Genomic DNA, 25,839 nt, shown 5'->3' on the forward strand with positions numbered 1-25,839 from the left:
GCATTAATTGCTTACAAGCCCACATGTATATTTTATGCTCGGTACCTGCCTGCAACATTCGTTGGATTTAGCCTTGATTGATGAACCACTGATTATATACTTCTGTGGTCCTCGGCAAATTAATAAACTGTTGACTGGTAAAGATTAACAACACGTCATGATTTGAGAAACAGTGTCCAGAGTAAAGCTGAAGAAAACCTAGTGCTAAAATTAGCGGGCGAGCGCTCCCTGAACTCTATAAAAAGGGGATAGTTTAATTAAATTACATCCCGATATTGCCCACAGCACTCACCAAATTGGCAAATTGAGTTCACAGCAGTTCAGCTTTAAAACTAACTGACATTCCTGCAAATGTACAGCAAATGAGCCCATCCCTCCCGGCGCTGGGGAGCCAACTCAGGCTCACAGCCTTGGAGAGATGCTGTCATCAAGTGACTGGGGCTGAAGGGACAGTAGAGTGCAGCTGGGTTACGAACCCAGCTCCCATCACCTGTAACCTTATCTTGTGCCATGAATACAGCCCATGGGGAGCACGGATGGAGGAACCACTGCTTTACGCTCCTTTTTCCCCTAGGAAATGGCCATGTTTCCTCGCAGTGCTGCAATTCCCAGGGAGCAGGATGGACCTTGGGATGATTTCCCCTCCTTCCTGCTGGATGTGTTTCTTTCCCTTTAAAACCAGCCTTACTGAGCCATTACAAAAAGCCAGGGGGTCTATTTTCCCTGAGTGACGCTGTTTTCAATTCCTGCTGCTCTGTGGTGAGCGCTGGGCCTGTAATTTATTGACAATTTCTATCTTAATATATCCTGACTTTTAAAAAGAGGCGTCTCTTCCCAGAGGCACGGGGCAATCAGAGCCCCAATTGTTTCTGACAGTGTCTGCAAGGCACATTAGTTTGTAGAGCAAAATGATGGTGGAAAAAATAAAGAGAGAGGGGAATAAAAGGAAAAGATATGCCAGAAACGGAGCCCCTCCCTGGTAAGGAGCAGAACAAAGGAAAACAAGGATGGGAAAAGAAAGCAGAAAAGGGAGAGGAATAGGAAGGAGGAGACAGCGGGTGCTGTGGGGCCGGGTGCTGCCGGTGACACATCAGGCTGTCGTGCTAAATGGCCTTAACAAGCAATTGGAGAAGGGGATAATGAAAATGCCGCCCTGGAGACGGCACCACTCCAGTCTGACCTTTCCAGGCTGCTGCCGTGTATAAACATCTTCAATAAATAAAGAGACACTTAACTCCTGCCTTGGCGGGGGGACGGGCTGTGCTTGCAGAGCCAGGGCTGGGACAGCAGGTGATGTCCCTTCTGCTATAGGCACAGTGGGCAGCCCCATGGATACGTCCCCACCAGGCACAAATTCCGCCTCATCCCTTTGGCTTTTCCACACCCAATCCCCGACTCCCCTTCCCCAAAGTCCCTAAGGCAAACTTCCCAGCTAGGATTCGCTACCAAGAGGGGATGGGGCAGTGAGCACCGCACACATCCATCCCTCTGGGCATTTCTGCAGTGCCCCCAGCCCACCCCAGCTGTACATACCACGCAGCCTGTTGAATCCACCTGGCGATCTGAAACGCACTTGAAGTTGCGGGTGCAGCCGCCGTTGTTGCGGGAGCAGTCCCGGACCGGCCCGAAAGATGACAGCAAATCATTGATGGTTTCAAAGTAGGTGGACAGCATCGCTTCTTCCCTTGGAGAAAAAAGGCACCATTAGAGGGGGGGGCAGGGAGAGGCAGCACACGGTGTGTCACTGCTGTACCTCATCCACAGGGGTGAAATCATGGTGTTGTGATGGAAACCTGCTCAGAGGAAGTTTGCTAAGACAATGAGGAGTTTATGGTCTTGCTGTATGTACATAATTTGCTGTGAAACTTTGACATCTTTGACCAAAACCAACCTGCTCCGAGTATGCAAAGCGCCTACACCATTTCCATGCAAACAAAGAGGCCTTATTAGCATCGCTGGTGTGAATCCAACTCCATATTAACCAACAGTAAAAACACGAAGCACAAACACCAACAAATTCAGTGACCGCTTAAAGACCTGAGGAGCTCCCAGCTCTGCCTCTCCGCGCTGCACACACAGCAGATTTTGTCTGTGACAAAGCACTCCGGCACTTTCTTTCTGCTGGGTTCCGGCAAAGGGAATGCAGATGCTTGTTGAGAGCTTTGAGCATCTCCAAGGTATTTTTCATCTTCAAAGCACATTGTATATGTTAACAGATTGCTGCAACGCACCGTGGGCTCCAGATTCGGTCACCCTCTCACTGGCAGCGCAGACGCACATGAAACAGAGCATTTACCCAACCAAGGTCACAGGACAAGGCAGCGATGAGGACAGATTTGACCTCTGCAGGGTGTTTAAGACACCATTATACACAGAAGGCTGCAAATAAACTGACCCTCGTGGCCTTAAGGCACCCACGAGGCAGCGCTGGCAGCCGCACAGCGCTCTGAGCTTCCCCTGCAGCATCCCCCAGCAGCACCTGAAACCCATGCAATGACTCAGTGCCCACTGCCTCTCTCTGGATTTGGGGTTTAAACGCAAAAAGCTGGCAAGAAAACAGCAGAGGAAGAATATTCAGCAGTCCTTGAGGATCGGCACCAGGCTCCTGATGGAGGAGGGGCTCTGCACACACGCCGTCACGCTCACGCATGCAGCCCCGCCAACACTGCGCCTTCAAAAAGCCATGAGTCAGGCATTGAGAAAAAAATGGTAATGAGATTGGCAGGAAAAATGATGAGGTTTTAAAAATAAATCGATCATTAGGAGGGCTCTTTTCTTACTTTGCCTTCTGCTTTCTGAGCCTTAAGCGTGTAACCAGGCTTCTCCCTGAAAACACGAGGGCTCAGAATTATCTAAAGACAAACCCAACACAATGAAAACCTGCACTGTTTTCAGGTCAGATTTTCAGATTTCGTATTTCCTTGGATTCCAGAAGCTGGGACTCACTGCCTGTGCTGCCCACTTTCACCCCAATTAATGTTTCCCAATTAACTTTTCCCTCCCAATGATCACGTTTCCCATATTCCTCCTCTCTTGGCCCATCTCCTAGATTTTGCAGCATATTTGGAGCTCAATCTCCCTCTGTACTTTCTTGGTCATGTTTCAAATGTCTTCAGAGGCCCTTTTCTATTAGCACTCTGTTCCCACTAGAATTTGCAGCTCCTCCAAAGTGAGGCAGTGAGAAAGGCAGAATATATTAGATCGGGGTGGTATATTGGCGGAGGAAAGAGGGAACAGAAAGGCCATATTATTCATTAACCAAAAATGCTGCTTGTAAACACAGAAAGATCTTATTTAAATAAAAATACAAAACCACGACAACTCTCCCTCCATCCACCTGGAAAACAGCCCCATCCGGGGGCTCAGCCTGCATCAATCGGGTGCTTGCATAATGCCAAGCTGGAAGCCCAAACCAAGGGCTGCTGGTGCCCTGGGGCAGTGGGGATCTGCTCTCTGACATGGCACCTGGCACAGCAGATCCCCACAAGTGAGCCTGAATGAGTCATTATGCATCTTAACATGTTAGCTTCCCAAAGAGGCAGGTAAACACAGATGGAGGTGCATGTTGCAATGTCCTCATGCTTCTCTACCTGTCCCTGGTAATCCTGGAGTCCCCACGTTATATCACAGTGAGTGGTCCACATGATGCTCAGCAGCCCCACTCCCCATCACCACACAGCTCCTGCACCCACCCTCATGCACCCTGTGCCACTTCCCATCACCTGCAAACTGCTTTACTCAAAAAAGCTTTTGTCTTCAACCCTGTCACAGCTCTCTGTCCTTCCCCTTTGTTCCAGGACCTCATTAATGAAGCAGATTCAGTGACAAATATTGCTGTGGGTTATTTATTCATGAAATATCAACACCATGCAATTCTCAAAGCCTCCAAAGTACTCAACTCGGAATAAGCTCCTGAGCATCACAGTGGCTCTTCTCTCCAGCTCATTCTGGAAGGGGATTAGTGGGTGTAATTCAACTTAGCTGCCCCTTTTTAGTGCCTGCTAATGGTTAAAGGCTTCAGCATCTTACAAGGTTAACCATAACTGAGAAAAACAAGGGAAAAAAGGGTGCCAGCCAGAACTAAGCTTGTGCTGCTCTGCCATCATGCAAGCACTGCCCCTTTTTTCCTTTAATCTCCCATTTCTTCTGTCTTCCTCCTTGCACATGGGACATCTTGCCTAAGGATGGATTTACCCTGAGCAGTAGCTGAAGTTCCATCTGGACCAGAGGGCTTCATTCCTCCCATGCAAAACACTCTCAGGACCCCAAGTGCTCTCAGACCCACTCCTGTCCTTTCTGCTCCTTTCCTGTTTCCCCTCATGTCTCTTTTCCCTCTGCTAGAGCAGCATCCCCTGGGGGCTTCCCTGCTCTGGAGCCACCACTGAAGACCCCGAAGCCTCACCCACATCACTTTGTTTTGCAGCTCTTCCCACAGCCCTGTGTTTTCTCTTCTTCCTGCTCAAGCTGAGGAACCAAGGCAACAAGCAATGGGGATTAAAGGTGCTCGCCACTGCTGGGTGGCCAACTTCAGATGCTTGCAGTTATTTTTAGTGCTTGTAGCACTTCAGACACTCACAAACCATTCCAGTCGAGCTGCATCATAGCACAGGCTCAGCTGTTTTTATAAAGAGCCATGCTGTTTAACACCCAAATTACAACAAATGTGCAATAAATAACCATCCACACACCAAGCCAGCCCTAAATTGGTAGAGCTAAGCTGCACTGGGAAGGTATGCATGGAGCTGGGAGGCCAGAGGGCAGCCCCAAAGGCAGTGTCAGCTTTGACTTTATGGACTCGTGGTAAAGCAAAGCATAGATGTACTGAGGGACAAGGGTGGGAAATATTGGTGACACAGTTGGACTGGATGGTCTAGGATGGTCTTTTCCAACCTTGGTGGTTCTATGATTCTATCACTGCAGTTGTGAACTTCAAGTGCCACATTTCCTAACGTGGTGCACGACGTGTTGGTATGGAGCAGATTTAATACCTTAAGTAAAGAAATGAGTTTCTCAAATCAGCCCAGCATACCCACGGGCATTTTTCAGTCATTCTAACAGTGGTGGGAGGTTTGAAGACAAGCTGTCATCCAGGCTAGGTCCTAAACTGGGAGAACTCCTCCTTACTTGGGTGGCACCACAGACAGCATTCAGCGGAGCTACCTGTCACACGCTGCCAAGGAGCTGCTTACTATCAGTTTTCCTGATAGCACACTTCATGTGGTAAAGCTATAATAAACACTTGCAAAAAAAAAAACACAACACAAAAAAACAACAAACCAACCAGCTCTCCAAAAAACCTTGAGGTTGAAAGTGTGAAGTATTTCCTACCACGCTTCAATAACTTGCTGGAGAGTCAATAAAACCAGCGCTCTGTCGGAGTGTTTTGAAGCGCGCCTTGGCAACCAGAAGGACCAGAAATTTAATTAAAGCAAAACAAAACAAACAGAACACAACAAAAACAAGCCAACAAAGCCCATACTGCAGTGCACACATCCCGGGGGTGTTGTGCCATGTCCCAGCAGGTTGCAGGGCTCAGCCCCTCCACACCAGGCACACATCCCCTCTGGCTGTGTGCCTTCCACAGGCTCCTTGTTAGCTTCACCAGCTGCTAATTACTCAAGGCACGGATATGACTTTCCCTCTTTTCAAGGTAGCCAGCACTTATGAACTATTTTCTTCCCTTTACACCAACAGAACCCCAGATCCTGGTGATATCGGTACAATTGCTCCTAAAACCTCAGCTACTGCTCTCAGCTGACTGTTCCAAATTACTACAGAGCAATCTGCTTTCCTCGGTTGACTGTATCAGCAGCCAGAGACAGACATACCTAATTTAGTTGTATTAGCTTTTGTTATTAACTACGAAGGCACTACAATTATCCAAGATGAGCCTGACCCATTTCTTCCCTTCCCTTCCCTTCCCTTCCCTTCCCTTCCCTTTCCCTTCCCTTTCCCCTTCCCTTTCACCTTCCCCTTCCTCTTTCCCTTCCCTTCCCTTCCCTTCCCTTCCCTTCCCTTCCCTTCTCTTCCCCTCTCCTCCCTTTCTTTGTACAGCGCTGCTCCGAATTTCACTTGCAAAGGAAAAAAAAAAACTTTCTAACACAATTTCTAACAGTTCAAAAAGCTGCAGCACGCCTGAAGAAAAGCACAGTATCAGCATCTTAAGAAATCCAATGACAAGAAATGGTGACGTTTGGAGCACCAGGACAAGAAAGCTGCATGTACAGCAAGGAGTGCAGGGGACGTCCAGGACCCCCAGCCCTGCAGGGACCCCCCTGTACTCCATGCAAAGGGGTTCTAAACAGCTCCAAGCATTGATAAATGAAACAATTAGCAGCGGTGGAATCTGCCTGTTTAACATGGAATTGGTAGTAATAATACGTAGTAATTGATAGTAATTGAACGCTAATTAACTCACAAAGTAAAATGTTTATCTAGCAAAATGGATCACACTAATGGTGCGGGGTTATCAGTCATGGAAGCGATGCATAATTTAAAAATACGTAAATGAAAATTATCAAATGATTTCTCTATGCTAATTAATATTTTTATTAGCTCCATTTGCCCGGCAATTCCTCCCATCCCATCCCCTCGACAGACTCATTTCAAACTTGTCAACTTGTAAATACATTTTAGGCTGGTATTTCCAACTGAGCCCTGGAGGGGCACTGATCCCAGACCTGTATGGCTGCATGGTGGGTCCTTGTCCAGCAAAGGGATCCTGCCCTGCTGCTGAAGGAGAGCAGTACTGAGTGCCTGCAGCAGCCCAAGGCATCCCAAAACCCACTCTGGGTCCTGATGAATGGCTGTTGGATTCTCAGTGCCCTACAAACAGCTCCATTAGCAGCTCCCCAGTGCCTTCCATCCTCCTCACTGGAGGACATATAGCTCCTACCTTACTCTGCTCTCTATGTGCAATTACTCAGCTCCTCACAAGTGCTTATTCTTTGCTCAACACCAGAAAGCAGCAGTATTTCACAACCAATAAAGTGATTAAGTTCCCAGTCTCTCTGTTATCATCCCCATTTTACAGATGGGGTGCCAAGACCCAGTAATGGTAATGCAAGAAAATCTCCAGTACATTACATGCACCAAATCTGTGACATTTAGACTTGATTTCTTTCAGAGTACTTAGCATTAAATGACACTTCCTCTGCTTGCAGAGCAGCTTTCATTGACTTGGGTGGAAGTTTTTACTGCTCCACATTAATGCAGATCATTCCCAGAGCAGGTTCATTGCCTGCGCTGAACGAGGCAAAGGTGAAAAGCCAGCACATGGTCACGCCATTAAAGCTGGCTTCATAACACATCCACACCGAGGGGCTGCCTGGAGGCTGCACAGCAAGCTGACCCTGGTAACTATTCGCTTTGGAGCTCTCCAATCTTAACAGCATTTTTTAAAGGCGAGGTCACACACAGTTTTACTCTGGACAGGGAGGAAGGGGAAGGTATTGCAGGTTAGTTTAGGTAGGAAAAGAGGGAATTCATCACCCACGGCTGCTGGATGCAGCATTACTCTGCCCTTCATGCTCAGCCTGCATGAGCAGGGACCTTCCTGCTCCACTCACAGTTCCCATCCCCTCTCATCCCAGCACTCCCCATTCCCTCCAAGTCCCAGCCTGGCATTTCTGGGAGCTGCTGTGGGGCAGGGATGCAGGCTGTGATCAGGCAGGAGTGCACTGCCCATTCAGCTGCTAAAATTAAACAAGACTTCACTCCGTGTGCAGCAATTGGAGTGATTTGGAAAAGCCTTTAAGCTGGCCGAGTTAATGAGGGTTGGTTTTTGTTGGGTTATTTTTTGGCTTGTAAGAGCTCCACATGTCATACAAACATCTGCCTCCATCCACATGTCATACAAACATCTGCCTCCATGTCTCTACAACAATTTTGCCTGGAGGAGCAAAAGAAATCTCAGAAAAAACAAGCAATCAAACAAAATCCTGGACAGAAGGCATGAGACATCCAAAATTATTAAAGGCTGAACACACGAGATGGGTCAGCCCCTCCACCCCCACCCCAAGTACAGCAACAGCAGCAGGTCTGCAAACCTCAGCCTGAGGATATCTACCACTCAGCCTTCAGTGTTTGCCTAGGCACAAACCCACTGGTTCTTTTTTCCTTCCATCCTACAGCCTTCAGGGGTATTTGGGGTAAGTTGTGTGGTCTAGCAGGTTCTTCTGGATCTGACATTGCAGTGATTTGTGAGGGACAGTAGGGGGAAGTTGGATGTTGTGAGCAGGATCCCATTTGCTCACCTGCACACAGGCACCAGGACCAACCCACATCCCAGGCTCAGGTGCCCTAATTACATGGCAGCTGTAGGTTTTTCCTAGATACACATAAAGTGCTTAGATGCAGCGGCGAAAAGCACTTTAGAAATGCCAATAGAATTAGATTAGATAAATAGGAAATGGCCAGGGTTGCTAGACCAAACGCTTATCCTCTGATTTTTCGCAGTTGCTGAGCACCTGCTGCTCCTATTGATCTCTTGGGAAGCGATAGGGTTGAGCCCTTGGAAAACAGGAACATCCCCCTGCACCTCTTCATAAACCCATCACAGTGCCAGTCCCCATCCGAGTGCCCTGGTCCTGCTGCAGTTGGCTGTGGTGATGCCCAGCACCTGTAAGATGCAAAACCACAGCGGTTTGGAAAGCCAAACCAGCAAGCTGCACTTAACAAAACCACCAGGTCACTTACTAGGGGTGTCTCTATGCATAAGTATACATATATGCATAGCTTTGCTGCTATATATAGCATCTTCCATCAGCAACACTCAATGATTTTGAAAAAGCCAGGTGAGTGTCCGCAGACAGAGGAACTGAGGCACAACTGGGTTATTTAGAGCTTGTTTCCTGAAGCAGCCTTTGAAGTTGGAATCCAATTAATTTTATACCTGGGGAGAGATTTGCATAGGGATTTTCCGTCCATATGGATGGGCTTTTTTCAAAGGGCCTTGGCTCTTATCTAAGGCACTCAATGCAGACTGTGTTATGCAAGGTGCCCAATGTTCATTAGCAGCTCCTGGGAGCACAGCTGGGCTTGTCACAAGGTGCAGCACACACTGGGAAGCTGCCTGGTCACCCAACCCCTCCAGAGACTCCACCTCTGTGGGTCTGGTCCTTGGAGCACTCCAATCTGTCACTGCCTTTAGTAGGGATCCATCCTGCTGGCTGGGTGAGGGCACCCAAAGGGCAAATCCTTCCTCCCATGCACAAGGAAAGGGCTTTCTGCTGGTTGAACTCCCTGATGAGGTGCAGCACAGGATCAGAGATGCCACCCACCACTGGCATGAAGAAACAATGGGCATCAGTGGCTGGGGAGCACCAATACCTCCCCTGTGCAGCACCCATGCCCCATCAGACCCCCATGGCTGTACCCCAAAGCTGCCCACACCCTGCTAGAAGGGTTCACCTCATTTGCACCTCTGCCATGAGTGCACCAGATGTTCCTTAATCCTCTGACCACTGCAAAAGTGAGCGCTGTCAGCACATCCCTGCTGCTTAAGAGCAGCTGTACCCAGCTTGGGAGCTTTTTGGGTCAAAAGCTGTGTTTAGACCAGTGCATAGGACAGCTCTGCTCATTTATTAGTTTTGAACCCCTGCTGACTTGCACTCTGATGAATACCCAAGCAGAGAAGCAAGCTCTCTATGGGCAGCAAGCAAGTTTTCTGCCAGCAGACACAAAACACAGACCTGGACAGCCTCAGTGCAGTGCCTGCCCCCCTCTAACCTGGAGAACAGCTGAAAAGTCCGGCCTCCAGACTTCAGAGGAAGATGCAGAGCTTAAGATGTGCACGAAGCCCTGCAGACGTGACCATTTCACAACCAAACTTTGTGCACTGGCAGGTAGTGGGCAGCCCCCAGTGCCCATAATGAGCAGCCCCCCAGGCGTCCTCCCAGCTCTGCAGCCCCAGGGGTGATGGCTGCACATTTTTAGCCTTGCCTGCAGCTATATCCTGTAGCAAGTGCTGTGTCCAGGGCCAGGTGTGTATTGAAAAATAAAAGGATAATCAGCATTTAAAAAAATAAAATGTAAACTGGCACTGAATTCTGATGCAACCATTTCTGCTCCCGCCGACCCAAATTGGCTGCCATCAGAGCAAATGGCAGATGAAGAAAACATTGACTTTCTGCTTGGGTCAATAAACAAGATAAATTGAATGGAGTGTTGGAAAAAGGAACATTATCATTTACCTAAAGAGAGAAGAGGGTTAAAGGCAAGGAGCAGCCAAGCCCATACCTCAGGTGAGAACCAGCTGTCCTGTTTCCCATGGGAGCCCAGCACTGGAGACAGGGATTTCTTGGGGCCAGGACTCAGGACTCTAATGTGTGGCCCAGCCTTTGCTGCCTCTAGAACAGGGCAACCCAACCACACATAGAATCATGGAATCCTAGAATGCCTTGGGTTGTAAGGCACCTCAAAGACTATCCTATTGCGGGCAGGGTTGCCAACCACTAAATGAGCACCAGAACAGTCCAACCAAAGCCCCATCCAACCTGGCCTTGAACACATCCCAGGATAAGTCCACAGGGGATCACATACACAACTGAACATCCTGAAGCCCCACACAAGACCATGCAGCACATTAACACTGTGCTCACACACCATGTCTGGGTTTCCTTGGAGCTCCTCTGGATGCACCCAGGTACCAAACACCTGCAGACATCCTGCTTCTGTCTGTAAATCTCCATGATATCTCATTACAAAGTGTAACATGAAGAACACGTGCATTTATTAAAGGCAGAAGCTTTATTAGAGCCATCCTGATCTCAGTCATCAGCTCTGCCAGCAGCCAATGGCAGCGGGGATGCTCAGTGTGAACCATAACTCCACGAGGAGATGCTGACACATGGGATGTGGCCATCAGCACTCCTGCCCAGATGGATCTGTCAAAGCAGATCAGGAGAAGCTTGCTGGGGAATCTGCTCCCTGAATGCACATTTTGCAACTGGAGACTGATCACAGTGGAAGAGGAGGGGGGGGGAGAAAAGGAAGGAAAAGAGAAACCTTTGCATGCTGCAAGACCACCCTCTTCCTGCCCATCGCATTCCACCCACCACCTTTATTTTTATGTCTGTTTTAATGAAAGGGACTAAATGGAAATGTATCCATGCTAATCTGAAGCCTGCTCACAGGGACGTGAGGGGACTGCACAGAATACAGACTGCTTCCTCCACCAGATATGAGAGAGAGAAACATAAAACCCAGCACCGAGGAGGCAGCAGCAGGAATCTGCTCAGTACAAAACGGGTGTTTGTACAGCACAAAACACCAGCTAAGGTCGGCAGGGTGAGGAGAGAATACAAAGGAGGATGTGAGCAGTGAGACTGCAGGCACCCAGCGAGCAGCTCCAGGCTGGGGCAGCTGTGGGGCTACAGCACACCTGGGGTGTACTGGGAAATGCCTGCAGGTAGGGAACGATCCTTGCCATTCAGGGATGGTGGGAAATGCTCATCCTTGCAGGTGATGGGATGCTGGGAGCACATCAGCAGCCATGGGATGTGGGGTCCCTGGGGACGTGGGGCATGTGTTCTATTCCCGGTCATGGGGAGATGCTTTGGTCATGGCAATGTCCTGGTGCACTCTGCACATGGAGTGCTGCTGACCCCCACTGTCTCCCAGACAAATGCCCCTTCAAAATACTGACAAGACTTTGGTGGCTTAGGGACCAAACTTTGATCTGCAGTCAGTGTGGAACATCCCTGGGAATGGCTGCTGATGTGACCCCTGGAAAAGGAGTTAACAAAGAGATACTGGAGCTCACCAGAGAGGCAAACCTGAGTTTTACAAGCAAGAAAATAGCCTGAATTTGAGGGTTTTCTTTGTCTGTTACCATTTTACCACAGCAGGCTTATGGATGCATATTTGCAAAAGAACAGACCAAAGAGAACTTGGCTTTCCAATTTTGTGTCTGGGTGGAAGGAGGAAGGAGCCCAGCAAAGCCTGGGGGCATGGAATTTGCTTCCCATCACATCACAGGAGCCCCCCTCAGCCTCAGTTCAACTCCAGCAACATCTCCCTCTCTATCTGATGCCCAGCTTAAGAAATGAAGATGACTTCAAGTCTCCTAAGGGGCTGCTCTGCCAGAGGAACGAGGAGAAAACGTTCCCCCACAAATAAAGCACAGAGCAGGAGTTGGCGTTCCTGGATTTACTGCCTCTCTGATGCTGAATTACTGCACAACCGCGGGCGACTCCAGATATGTCACTGCTCCAGACTGTGAAATGGGGACAACAACAGTTACCTAGCTCCCACGGTGCCGTGCAGTTAATTAATGCTGCTTTGAGTCGTGAAGATGAAAAGCGGTATATAACTGCAAAATAGCGCTTTATTATTATTATGAATGAAGCTTCCACTTGTTCCATTAGAGTGAACCTTAAAGCAGCGCTGTGGCAGATACTGTGAATTGTTCCTAGCGGCTGTACGACTGCTGGCATTCACAGGAGCTGCATTGTGGGCTCGCACATAACAGCTTTGAATGAGTCGAGGGGAAAAAGAAGAAAGAGAGGTAGTGGGGAGAACAAACAGAGAGAAATTCCACCGTATCTTGTGCTCAGCACCCAGAGACAGAGCACCCACTTCCAGGAGGCAGGAACAGCAAAAAGAACAGAGAGAAAAGCATCTCCTCACCTCCTGCTCTTTGTGCTCCATATACATGGGCTGAGAGCATCACATCGGACCGGATCAGACCTCCATCCCACCTGCACTGCTCCCCTCTGCACCGAGCCCAGCTGAAGGACTCACTGCCTGCAATACACAGCGGCAACGCTGCTCCTCATAGTTACCTTCCATGTTTAATTCAGAGGCTAGTTTAGTTAATCTATTTTTTAATAATTCATCCTTTCCATCTTAATTTTGGTAGTTGTTGAAAATCCCTAATAAAACATTTAAGGCTTCTTTTATTGAAGCAATGGCATGATTTACTTGATGGAAGCCGGTCTTTGATGTCCTGCCTTAATTCCCTCCCTCCTGCTGTGCCTCAGTCCCGTTTATCACCGCTCTGGAGGTAAGAGGTTCTTGTTGAGTTTTGTAGCACCACAAAGCCTGGTCAATATTAATAATTCTGCCACCCCACACAGCTTGGACAAATCATACAGCACATGATGCTCTTCCTTTTGTCAGTGTAGCTCATGGTATCAGTAGGGAGTGATGCTGGGACCAGGTAGGGCATGCTGACCACCATGCATGGGGAGCGTGAGCGAAATACTGCAGGTGCCAAGTCCATTGTTCAAGGAATATACAGAATATACTCCCCTTTATAGTGCTTATATTTCATTCTCTACTGCCGGAATGGAGAAACATGCTGGGTTTTTGCATCCATAATTGGGGAAGAACAGATGGTGGAGGCACAGTTGGAAGTAATACCGCCATTAAAATAATCTATACGGCTCGTAACTCTCCAACACGTGTGTCATGGTTTTGTAATTTTGCAGAAAAGAAAGAGCAGAGCCTGCCTTTGCCAGTGTGCCTTGCCCAGCCCTTCCCAAAGCTGCAGCATGGCTGGGAACGTGTTCTTACAGTTGCTGGGGTATCCAGGAGCTTGGCTGGTTTTACTGCCAGATGACATGGATCCAATGGGTCCCTTCTACCCTTCCATCAAGGCACCATCTTCTACAACACTACAGAATAACCTGTTTTCCCCAAAGCATTCAGCTAAAGGAACTATTTACTTTGCATTCACCCTAATGATACAAAAACGAAAGAAACACAAAGTCCCAAGTACTTGAGGTAGGCAGGGGTGTCTCTAGTTGGCTTAAACTGGGTGTGATGGGTAATAAAAGATGCTACCAAACCCCACTGACTGATGAAAACTGAAACTTCTCATGGGAACACACAGACCTGGACTTGACTTCTATCTGTTTCCAAACTCAAGAGCTTCTTAGCAAAATCAGACCAAGAGGAATGTACAGAACTGACCAGGCTGCTGGCTAATATTTGGACAAACATGTTCTTGTCCTGCATGATGTTCTGCCATGGTTTCAGAAAGCTCTGTGCCCTCCAGAAGCCCCAGCCATGTTTGATACCTCTCTATGGGTGAGGGTTTATCAAAGAGTCAGAGAATCATCTCCAGCTACATACTACATACTACTGAAAAGGTCCCACTCCATCAATACAAAATGGAGGACACGTCTGAAGTCTTAGAGAAGCACAATGGAAGGAGCAATCCTGTCCCACACAGACCCAGAGGCCAACATCCTCATCCTGATTTAGTGAGCAGAGAAGGAAAGTGAATCACAGCAGCAACCATTCCCTGACAGGGAACCCCAGGCCCCCTACAAACACAACCCCAGGCAAATGCAATGGTTTTCCCAGCCTGAAAACTCTCTGTTTAGCTTAAAATCTTCACTGCAACCATGCAAGCACCTCCCCACATCCTCACCCCGTGCCCTGAACACACTGGAGCCAGCAGGACATTACCTTGACAGCTGGCTTTGCTTTATGGAGCTGTAAATACATTTTTTAATAGGCTGGCGGCAAGAAAGATGTGTTTCAGACTCAACAACATCCCAAATTAACTGAGATTCATTTCAAAAAGGGTGAAGGGGGGGGAAGCAGGGGGAACACAAGCCTGAAACCCGCAGAACATAAAGCCTTAGTAGCAACTGCCAAAAAGCCCCTGCACAGCTGCCTCCTGGCTCTGCAAAGAGATTAAAACCTGCAGCAACATCAGGCTGAAGGAGGCTACTGCAGGCCATGCACATGCTCGGAGAGGAGCTTTTTAGGTGTTTTTTTTTCATTCTTAAATCATGCCTTTTCCTGGAGAGGAACCAGCCCACATCCAGCATTCTGTTGCCCCATCCCCATGCTCAGAGTCCTGCTGCATCCCGGGTGCTTTTAGAGGCTATGCCCCACGTAGGGCTTGCAGAGCCCTGCACAACCCTTGGCAGCATCGGGTGACCCTCAGCACTAAATGCCTCCTGCCTTTATCCCCTCTTCCTCCTCCTCCTCCTCCTCTTTCTCCTTCTCCTTGTCCTCCCTGTGCTTGAGCATTAAGCTTTGCCGTTCCTTCGTTAGCCCCAGCGCTGCTCTCTGACGCCTAATTTGACTAACCCTTTAGTGACTAATTTAATTACCCCGGCCCACAAACTGACAGACAGCTGTTAAAAATGGTTATTGCATTATTAATATGCTCCAGTAATTTCCCATTAAAACTATACTGTTAATAATTTTTTTCCCTGTATTTCTTCCCTCTTAATTAGTCTATTTAAAACTTTGAAGGAATATTCTCTTTATGGTAAATGGGAGCGTCGAGCAAATTACATTTTTGATTGAATACTTCTGTGATAGGCCAGCAAATAAGACCGTTGAGTTGTTAATTATTGTCAGAGTTTCACACGATGCCTGCTAATGAGGCAGTCAATCTTCTCTGCCATTCCTGGAATATTAATGGAAGCCTTTTGGTATTGGTTTTGTCACTGGGAGGAACCAGGAAATCCAACAGACCCAATAGAATCCAATCACCAGCTCCTGGGTAAACCACCACTTCAGGGCAGGTAGGGAGCAGGAACCCACTGCTTCCCCATAGGAGAGCATCAGCACACATCTAAAGGAGGAACAGCCCTGGGTACCAACACCCAACCACACAGGGACCTCATGCACCAGGCTCTGCCACCAGGAAACTCAGCTCTGGTGTTAAGAGCCTGCAGTGACACTTCCAATGAGAGTTAACAGCAGATGACAGGCTGTCAGCACGGGCACACACGGAATAAACAGGGGCTGGGTTCAAGAGCCTCGCTGCAGGTTAAATCCATGCCTTTCCATGGGGTTTTCAGGGCACCCCTCTGGGGAGCTGGCGCACAGCAGCTGCTCCGTAGCATTTACTCAGGTAGCTGAGCCCTAGCAGATGTCAGGGCCCATTACACACGGATCAGCCTTGCGATAGATGGTTACAAGCAACATATTTGCCTCTCAGATTCCACAGGTCAAGGAGCTCTTTATTAAACCACCCACCAGTTCATCATTAACCCTTTATAAACTACTCAGTTATGGCCCAAAGCTGCTTCCAATTCCGGAGCAACCACAACTCAGAGCCAACACCTTCAGCTCTGCCCATCTGTGTCTAGTACACACTAATTAAGAAGAAAAGAAAGGAAATGTGGATTGAACTGAATAAAGAGACTTCTTACTGCAAAATCTCAGTGCATATTTACACAGTATCCTGCCTTAATTCTCAGCTTCTTCATTTGTGTCATTTTAAGCCCTGCACAATAGCGGGGAAGTATTAGCTGGTGTTTAATTGTATGCTTCTGGGTTAAGGGCTGCTGCAGGGAGACCCTCCATCCACGGGTGGTCGGAGCAGCATGGTTGGGATTAGCAGGGACACGGGCAGGCAGTGATGTGGGACATCTCCCTGAGGTGAGAACTGCCCAAGAACATCACCAAAGGGACAGCCTCAAAGGCATTAAGGGCTCACATCCGTACTAATGATATTTACATGGCTCAGACACATGCAGGCAGAGCCTCAGTCTAGGCTAGGGAAACTGGGCATTGACAGAGAACAAGGAACAGGAATGTGGCCCTGCAGGGTACATCCCCTTACCCCTGCATGTCACTTTGGTGCATCCTCTACGTCAGTTGCTCAGGGTATCCAGGGCTCCTGGCAGGGCACTGCTCAGCCCATTGCAAAGTATGCATGTGAGGCAGCAGGACACTGCCACCAAGCATGCTCTCAGTGGCACACACAGGGCACAGAAAGCAGCAGTGCCTCGTGGTGCAGCAGGTCCCTGCCTGCACCCTAAGCTACAACAACAGGCTCTTGGTTCAGCTGCCAGCACCTCATTATATCAAAAGCACCGGAGGAAATGTCTGGAGCTGAATTGATTAGCACACAGGAATTCTTCAGGCAGTGAAAGCAGGGCAATTCCCAGGATGGGATTATTATTTTTGCAAAGCTTCACCTAATTTTCTTGGTGTTATTTTTCCTCCCGCTCGCTCCCCGGCCCTCCTTCCCACCCTCTCCAGCTTAGCAGCACTTTGATTTAGTCTCTCCAAACAATATCCTGCCTAATGCGCTGCAGTGTGGCACTCAGGAAAGCATCACCGCCCACCAGACCCCCGGGCTTTACATACACAGCAGCAAGAAAAAGTTGAGGGAGCTTTTTCTTCTTGCTGTTTAGCCAGCAGCCAGACCTGGGGAGGCTGCAGAACCTGTGCAGGACTTAGCATTAGCTACATCACAGACAGAGAAGTCAAATACACGGTGAATAAGCAGATGAAAAAGGGCAATGATGCAGAATCTGGACACAGCGGAGGCAAAGGGCAGAGGGTCTGCAGCTGCGGCACAGCACAGAGAGCTCAAGGATTATCCATGCCAATGGGCAATGATGGACACAGGACACTGATACAGACACAACACGCATGCTAAGCTTTCTGAGCTTTACATCTGGGAAGTGCTGCACTGTCTCTCCCTATGGGTACCCTGAGAGCAGAGGGCATGACAAAGCACCCCAAGAGCCACAGAGACATCCTGGAGCAAAGCAAAGCCTATGGAGAATGCTGCAGCTGCAGGACACTGTGCCCAGCACAGCGGGGTCAGTGGAAACATCATCCTGGCCGCTCAGGAGCTCAGCCGACAGTAATTAACTGCATTTATCTTGGGATAGCACAGCCTCTCTCTGGTTCACCAGCTGCTGCTGTGGTTGACCTGTGGTTGAAGCTGCATGAGGCTTTTCCCAGGCAGTTTTGCTGGTTAACACGATTCCTTCACAGCCACGTGTGCATAAACCATCCCTTAAAAAAACCACCAAGAAATCAAATGACCCCAGGGGTTGATTTTCTCTAAAGGTCCTTTCCAAACCTACAAGGGATGGTGTCTCCCCTGAAACATCCCTCAAACAGAAGGACAAGCCCCCCCCCCCGCCTCGTGTCCACCTCTGTTCCCATTGCCTTCACTATGAGGTTGTTTCTCATCCTCTGGCAGCTCCAAAGCCCATCGCAGGTCGCTGGCACGTTCCCAGGAACATTTCAGCTCGGATGCATTTTATTAGTTTTGTCCTCTGGATGAAGTGATCCAACAGCAGTCACAGGGGATAAAAAACCAGAAAGGAGGAGCAGAAATGGACCACATCGGGCAAGTTTATGGCATCTGAAATCTCAACAGAAGCAGCCGGTTGATGGGGCCAGTTCCTTCCGATTGCATTACAAAATAGCTAAAGAATAGGTGTTCATCTTTTCCCAATGTCACAGCCCCGTACAGGACTGTAGCTGCCACTCACACAGCTGAACTGGAGGGGAGGCACACAGCCAGGCGGGTACAGGCCATCATCCCATCTGCTCCTGATTCAAAGCACCGCAGTGTCTTTAGGACAAGTTTGCTCCTGGCAGCCCTGGGAGAGGGGGCACAGGCTCAGCAAATCCTTCCCCAGACACACAGGGAGCCCTGGCCCTTGTTCTGCCGCCACTGGCCCCATTCTCCAGCTTTCCTTCTCCTGTAGCAATCAATGCCACACTGCACAACTCGGCTTGTGATGAGTGATGTCAGCCATGCCCTGTGCTCTGCTCACAGCCTGGCCAACCCCAGGAAGCACCTGCCACTCCTGCTGCAAACCCCCAGCATCCCACCCTCCCCAAGCAATGTTGTGGTTTTTAATTCATTTCTCCTTCACATGCAATTGCCAGCAAAACGAAGCCTGTTTCTTTGCTGCAATACCAGCTCAGCAGCCCGGGAGCACCGTGTTCCCCAGCTGCCTCCTGCCTGCCCCAGGCTGCCCTGGATGACATGAGCACAACCTTGTGAAACCCCAGGCAGGTTGCACAGCTCGATCATTCACTGCAAATGAAACAGCAAGGGCAGAAGAGGAGGAAAAGGAGGAGAAAGAGGAAAATAGAGTCTCTCAGCAGAAGCTGGATGCAGCTGATGCCAGGAGGTGATCTCCCAGTCCCTCTACTGTTTCCCATTGCCCTGCCCAAGCAGCAGACACTCACAAAGGACAGCTAAGAAAACTCAGACGCAGGGAAAATACATAATTAGAGAAAAACAGCACAGACAGGCTGGACAAAATGAGAAGCCATGGGGCTGTGCTGCTTTTGAACTTGCAGCTACAAAGCACGCTCCAGCCAGTGTTTAATAGGAAACAAAGGCAGGGATGTAAAAACAACTGCTACCATCAAACAGAGATGGGAGAACTCCTTTCACTAAAGCAATTCTAATGCCTGGCTTAGCAGCCTTCCATTTCTCTAAGTGCATACACCCGTCCTGTGTTTCAAAGCCACTGCCTGCCCTGCAAATCTCTTATGCCCAGATCCTGCTTGGATGCCAGCTGCTACCCAGGGCTGAGCTGCTCTGATGGACAGACAGACGGACACACACACAGCTACCAGCAACCGAAGATCTGCGGTAAGGAGAAGCTTCAGAGCTCGGTGCCAAATCATGCTCTGCAATGGGAGATCCCAGCTACATTAAAGGGAACCATTCCGGATATGAGACAGCATGTGTATATTTGGCAAGTGTTGGGGGTTTTAGTTGTCTCAATAAATACATAAACAAAATCTGCTTGTGCATTTGTTTGCTTTTCCCTCCTGGGCTCTGTGGCACTGTTGATGAGAGGAGCAGCAATCACTCTGTTGCACAACTCACGGCTGTTCCTGGTGTGTGCTCTCTGTAATGGATTTGCCTATGAGCTCGGTTCAAATTTACAGGCATTGCCCCTGTGTGGTTTGATCATTTTCTGCGTAGCTTTATGATGCGGTGTGAAGAGCTCAGGAATTTCACAGGATCACATGAAAAGGGAAATTCAGCATTACAGCAGCAGGGATTATTGCAAAGCCCACAAAGAAGGAGGGCTGAGATATCCCTCTGCCTCTGGGCAGCACAGATCCCACTGCTGCTGGGGGATCAGAGAGATACTCAGAGCACAGTGAGGTCTCTGCACCCTCCCAGTATGATGGAGGTGCTGCTGGGCATGGGTTTGGTTCTGACCTAACCAAGATACTCCCTGAGTGATTCCAGATTGAGTTTAATTGTTTTCCTTCATTTCCTCTCCGCTGTTCATTTCCCCCCATTGCACCACTCCTGCAATTCCTCCCTCCTTGCACTCACAGCTGTCGGTGGCTGCCACAAGGTTACAGCCCCACTTAGTCATCCCTTTGCCAAATGAGACAGAGCTGACTCCTCCAATCTGCTCGAGGAAATCGAACCGGGAGGCAGTGAGCAGAAAAATCCCACAAGCACCAGGACAACGTGGGGTTGACATACACAGAGCAAAGGCTGCCAGCTGCCTCTGAGCAGCACCCACCCTTTCCCCAAGGAAGATGATGCCTTAAGCACCAGGAGCTGCTTTTCTACCCTTTTGTCATGTTGGGGTGTTAAGAAGCCTAAGCCAGAGCCACAGGGATGTTATCTCTGGGGATGCCGGTGCCTCTGCAATGTGCACAGTAATGGATTGCCCTCCATCCAGAAATGAGTAAGTTGTGCTTGGTGATGGAATGATCAATTTGCTCCATCATGTTAAGCTGTCCATTCATCACAGACACCTGCTGTCAAGCCACTCACAGCTGCATCACTGGTGCTTGTGGCTGCTGTTATCATCAGGGAAAGAGCTGGGAAGGCAGCAGCCTGGGGTCACTGCTCCTGCTGAGAAACAGCCCTAAAAAGGGCTTCCCTTGCACAAACACATCTCAAGGCTTGGGAGCAGGTGATGCTGCAAGGATAGAGTGCAGGGAGACTCACAGCAAGGTGTAAAGTACCCAAATTGCTGCAAAAGCTGATGCCACACTGGTGTTACTGGTTGATAGCACCAGCAAGACTAGGTAGTGTGCTACAGAATACAGAAGGGCTCAGCCAGGTGAGGCCACGTGTCCAGAGCAAAGCACAGCTCCCGGCCTCAACACAGACCAGCCTTTGCTCCATAGGATGCACGGGCTCAGAGCTGGGGAGCATAACCAGCTCAAATGCAGTGTGTGAAGCATGGGGAGAAATGAAGATAAAATAATAATAATAACTGTAACAAAAAATCTCACTGATTGTACTTTGGCACAGAATTCCAAGAGTAAAGGGGCTCGCTTGGGAACAAAACGAAGATGAATTGACAGAGAGTTCAAGAGAATTCATTCTGCCACTGAACACTTGTCTCTCCATCAGGACATCTCAAAGGCTTGTCAAGCGAAGGCAAAGCTTTTATTTGTTTCTATGGTTGCCATAACAATGGAGCTGTATGTCATGTCAGGCAGCAGCTGAGGCTCACTGCTCCGATTTATACTTGTTCAGGAGAAATTACAAACTTTTGCACAGAGCTGGTGGCACGGAGGGACACGAGGTGACACCACCAGCATGGTGATAGCAGGGCAGGAGCCCCTGCATCACCTCCAGAGGACACCTCCAGCACCAGTGTAACCCCACACACCTGGAAGGCCACCAAAGGCTGCTGTAACTCAGTGCTGGGGTGGGAGCAGGAGCTGCATGTCCTTCTCATTGATGTACATAGAGATATGCCCGTGGGATGAGCAGCCCATGCTGAACAAGCACAGCAATGTTCCATCCCACAGGACAAGTGATACTTCCAGCAGGACCAAAAAGAGTCCTTTTTCCTTGCCTGGTGCACACAGAGAACAGGCAGCATCCCACCTGCCACCCCTACCTGCAGGGTGGGCTGCAGCCATGGCAGAAGGCTGGAAGAAGCCTCAGCAGTGAAGCACATATAGATCACCATCCCTGTGAGCCACAGGGAGCCAGCACTGCTCCAGAGATCTGCTGATGGCACAGCCCCACCCGGCCTTTCTGCAGTCCCCGGTGTCTTCATAAAACCACGAGGCCGTGTTCAAACCTTTAACCCTCCAAATTGTAAAGACTTCATCACTTGTTTCCTCCAAGCCAGGCTTTCTGCAATTTTCCTCCATTAAACTCTTCACAAGAAGTGACCTCAGAGTGAAAAGGTGCCAGACTAATGAAAGGTCTGCAAGAATGCAGTACGCTTGTTACTAAAGGTACAGAAGAAATACTGGACTGAATTACCATCACGGCGTTACAGGACAGCACACAGGACACTGTAGGAGCTGAGCTGTGCTCCAGCTGCTGTAATACAGCACAAGGCTGATGCTGACATGGGGACATGAGGGGTCACAGCTAAAGCACCACAGCCAAACACCACCATATACTTCCTCATGGGCTGCACACCAAGCATCCCAAGCACAGCTGCTCTGCACCAGCACCTCCAGCAGCCCCTGTGCAGCACCACCTCCATCCCATCCTTCACAGGATGCTCAGGAACCTAAGCTGCCAGCCTGATCCTCCTTTGAGAAGCATTTAGGTTCTAATGCAAGAATAATAACATCTCAGTTTGGGGTTTTCACTGTATCTGTGAAAACCTCCATAATTCAGCATCAAATATTTATCATTACGTTTATTAAAGTTTTAATAATTTAGCATCTCCCGCATGTAGGATACAAGCGCCACGAACTCACCTCTTTTATTCTACCTGGGTCACCCCTGGTATATTTCTATCAGGTTTATATCAGGAATTCTCATTTGGGGTTTCATTTCGGAGGAGAGCAGACGACAGCCTCTGTGCCAGAAACTGCCCCAGCACTCCTCCACGAGGAGCCCTGCCAAAGTGATGGGACAGGAAAGTGGAAATCCAATATCCCATTGCTCTTGAAAAACACAAGGATGTGGGTTGGGGGAGATAAGGACCCACAGGAATATGATCCATAGCACAGACAAGAATTAATACATCAAGAAATTGTCTTCATTTAGCAGGAGAAGGCAGCGAGCAGGAAGGCAAGGGAGGGTTCCTAGGGAATCCCTGGCACCCTGCGATCACACACTTCATCTTGATTTAAGCAAGGAGAGGAAATACACACCAATAGCTTACAAATCAAACAGCTGAACCTCTGCAAACCAAGCGGAGGTGGGCAATAAAACCACCACCTTCCAGCTGAGGCACAGAAGACCATTGTTTTGCCTGGACTCTCTTTCCAAGCCCCAAACTTTGCCAACCCTCAGCCCCGCTGAATGAGATGTCAGAGGAAGTCTGGCTAAAGCACAAGCTAGTGAGGATGGGAGAGCCAGAGAACAATCTGGGCATCTGCTGAATCAAGGGAGAAAAATAACCCCTCTAATTGCATAGTAATTGGACGAGCATCACGACCTTTCACCAGGCTCTGACCTTGGCCTTTCATGAGGCCCAAAATAGAAAATCAGTGGTTGAGTAGATGTGATACACATCAGCATCTCAGAAAGATGCTGACATCCTCCGTACCTATAAATGCACTGACTTGAGCTATGCAAGCAAACATTAGATTTAAGCCACTTGGAATCAGCCTTGTCACGGGTCTGACCAATTCACCTGATAGGACTGACAGGCTCCAGTTACATGACATGTCCGACCTAGACCCATAACAACCAAAAATCAGCTGGAGAATAACATCAGATTAGATCTCTTATTGGAAGAAAACTGATCAAACTTGTTATATAAATTACTGAATCCTTAGTAGCAATTCCAAGACCAGTCTAGCCACTCAAGCACGAGTGAAATGAGAAACCTGTTTCCTACCTGACATCTGCCGGATCTTCTGTCACCAGAACATCTGTCTTGCAGCTGGCAAGAGGATTGATGGAGAGCTCCACAGGAGGCACCACGAAGCTCTTACTGACAGGGAGCCACAGGCCTTGTCCCAGACTATACGTGGACCTGGAATAGGGACAAACATGTCATACAGGAATACAGAATCCACAGTGAATGGTAGACCTCCAACTCAAACAGACAAGCTGAATGCTACCCAACCCACCTGAGTATCTTCTCCGGTGCCTGCTCTCCCGTGACCAAGTCGTATCCTCTCTCAAGTGTGGTGTAGGGCCATGGCCTGGGAGACCAAGAGGGAGAGAGAAGCTGCGTCACATCCCCCAGCAAGGACAGCAGCACCACCAGGTCTCTGGTGATAACGATGAAGGTCACAAGGAAAGGAGCTGAGCCCAGCATGAAGCCAGCTTGCTGTGCACAGAGGCTCAGCTCCCACTCACCCTTCACTGTGTCCCCAGTCAGTGCGCACACACAGGTGACGATGCATGGGGTCCGGTGCGTAGCCTTCATGACAGCTGCACTCCCCTGCAAGAGACCAGGGACACGTGAAAGACACAGAAAGCACCACACTGGCTGCTCCGATGAGAACAGTGTAGAGCTGCGTCAGCTGGTAAAAAGTTAGGAAAAGGTTGACTCTTCTGACAAGGTTACATGATGTGTTCCTGGAGCTGGAGATATGATGCAACGAAGCAAGACCCCAACCCATGTGCATCCCTGCAGCTCCCAAGACCCAGCCAAGCCCTGCCTGATGGCCTCCAAGGAAGCTCAGCATGACACCAGCTTCTCTCCAGGACAGCAAACCCCCACCCCATAGGTGCAGCCCACTCTGCAACCCTCTGGCCCACTCAGCACAAAAGAATCAACCTCCTTCCCCTCCTGGCCTCCAGCCTCTGCCATGCCAAGGGGCTCCCACCCCCGTTACACCCTGCTGACAGCAGGAGCACAGACCTGAGCTTGGCCCAGATCGATCCTGCTTTCAGTATGAATATATAACCCGGAGCAAGAAACAGCAAAATCAAAAGATGAATTGGATTAGCACGTGGAGTTTTGTTACAAGCATCTGTCGATTACTTCTCCCACTCCTTCTGCCTCGCTTTGTGTTGCTCCTCATTGCTGGGCTTTAAGCCCTGGGGCAGAGCTGGGGGTATCACAAGGAGAAGGGAGGCAGGGAAGGAGAGCCCCCAGCAGCAGCAGTGCTGCAGGTGGGCAGGGACTGTGTGCACCTCAGTCCTCAGCAGAGCTCAGCGTGTCTTGCAGGGATTACAGTAAAGAGCTTTATTGTCAGGAGGGAACGAAACGGGGGTGCAGCCCACGAGATTCTAAGAGATGTCTGGAAAAGGGGAGGTTGGGAAAGAGAAGTGGGGGGGGGGAGAAAGAAAGAGACAGCTAATGATGTGCTAAAATGCAACAGCACCTTCATGAAATATTCACTGCTTTAAACGCGTCTAATATTAAAGATTAAATGTCCTGGGATTTGTCCTAGTGACTTCCAAGCACTGATTTATGATCTGTCAAAAGCTGCTAACCTCATGATTCATAACGGGAGAGGCAGGAGCATTACTTCTCCAAAGGGAAAGAGCTGGGAAGGAGATGGAGTGAGCTCCTGCTCTGGCTCACCATGCTGCAGCCTGCCTGGCCCAGGGCGGTCTGATGACAAGAACTTCATGTCCTAATGGCTCCATCAGTGAGTTAAAAAAAAAAGGGAAGTTATTTCTTTCCCTGCGTGCTTAGTACGCAAGTTCCCCCAGCCGTGCCGTGGATCATTAATTCCCGGCGCTTATTACATAACAAATATATGATCTGCAAATGAGAGACATCTCAGAGTGCTTGCAAAGCAGAGATGGGAGTCTTGGGGCACTGTCTCACTTCCTGAGCCTGCCATAGAAATTAGAGCAAATAAGGGGGGAAAAAAAGCAATACCCACAGAGGTTGGCATCCAACAGCCCGATCCCTGCCTTGGTTATTGATGGCTGCAGGTGCCAGGGCCGTTAACCCCTTTCCCGCAGCACGATGTGTTTATTTTGTCCGCCAGTTTGTTTACAGTTCAGGCAGCTCGGTGTCGGAAGGAGGAACTCTATCAACCTGCAGAAATATTGATTTTATTGACTTCAATCCTAGAGCTTCAACAGCTACAGCCAGCGCTTGGAGGCTCTACTGGGAGGTTTATGGGGAGGTTTGTGTTGGGAAGCGGGAGCATCACGTAGCAGGGATGCTGTGCAGGGCTGAGTCCATCAGCACCCTTTTCCTTCAGCCCCCCCAAAATATCCTGGTGTTTCCTCTGTCCTCAGCCCTGTTGCATGTGATGCTGAACCAGCTGCTGCCA

General features: G+C 49.2%; 1 protein-coding gene across 2 annotated transcripts in view; it reads right to left on the reverse strand.

Moving 5' to 3' along the window:
* The window catches only part of ASTN2 (astrotactin 2), a 237,984-nt gene that overhangs the window by 122,716 nt on the left and 89,429 nt on the right, over positions 1-25,839 (reverse strand). For both annotated transcript variants that reach the window (XM_015878749.2, XM_015878748.2), the window contains exons 8-11: positions 23,957-24,041; positions 23,725-23,799; positions 23,490-23,627; positions 1,534-1,684 (exon numbers count right to left, since the gene is read on the reverse strand). In XM_015878749.2, the coding sequence (XP_015734235.1) occupies positions 1,534-1,684; positions 23,490-23,627; positions 23,725-23,799; positions 23,957-24,041 (449 nt within the window). The remainder of the gene's footprint in view (positions 1-1,533; positions 1,685-23,489; positions 23,628-23,724; positions 23,800-23,956; positions 24,042-25,839) is intronic.

The sequence above is a fragment of the Coturnix japonica genome, chromosome 17 (assembly GCF_001577835.2).
Source record: "Coturnix japonica isolate 7356 chromosome 17, Coturnix japonica 2.1, whole genome shotgun sequence".
Classification (NCBI taxonomy): Eukaryota; Metazoa; Chordata; class Aves; order Galliformes; family Phasianidae; genus Coturnix; species Coturnix japonica.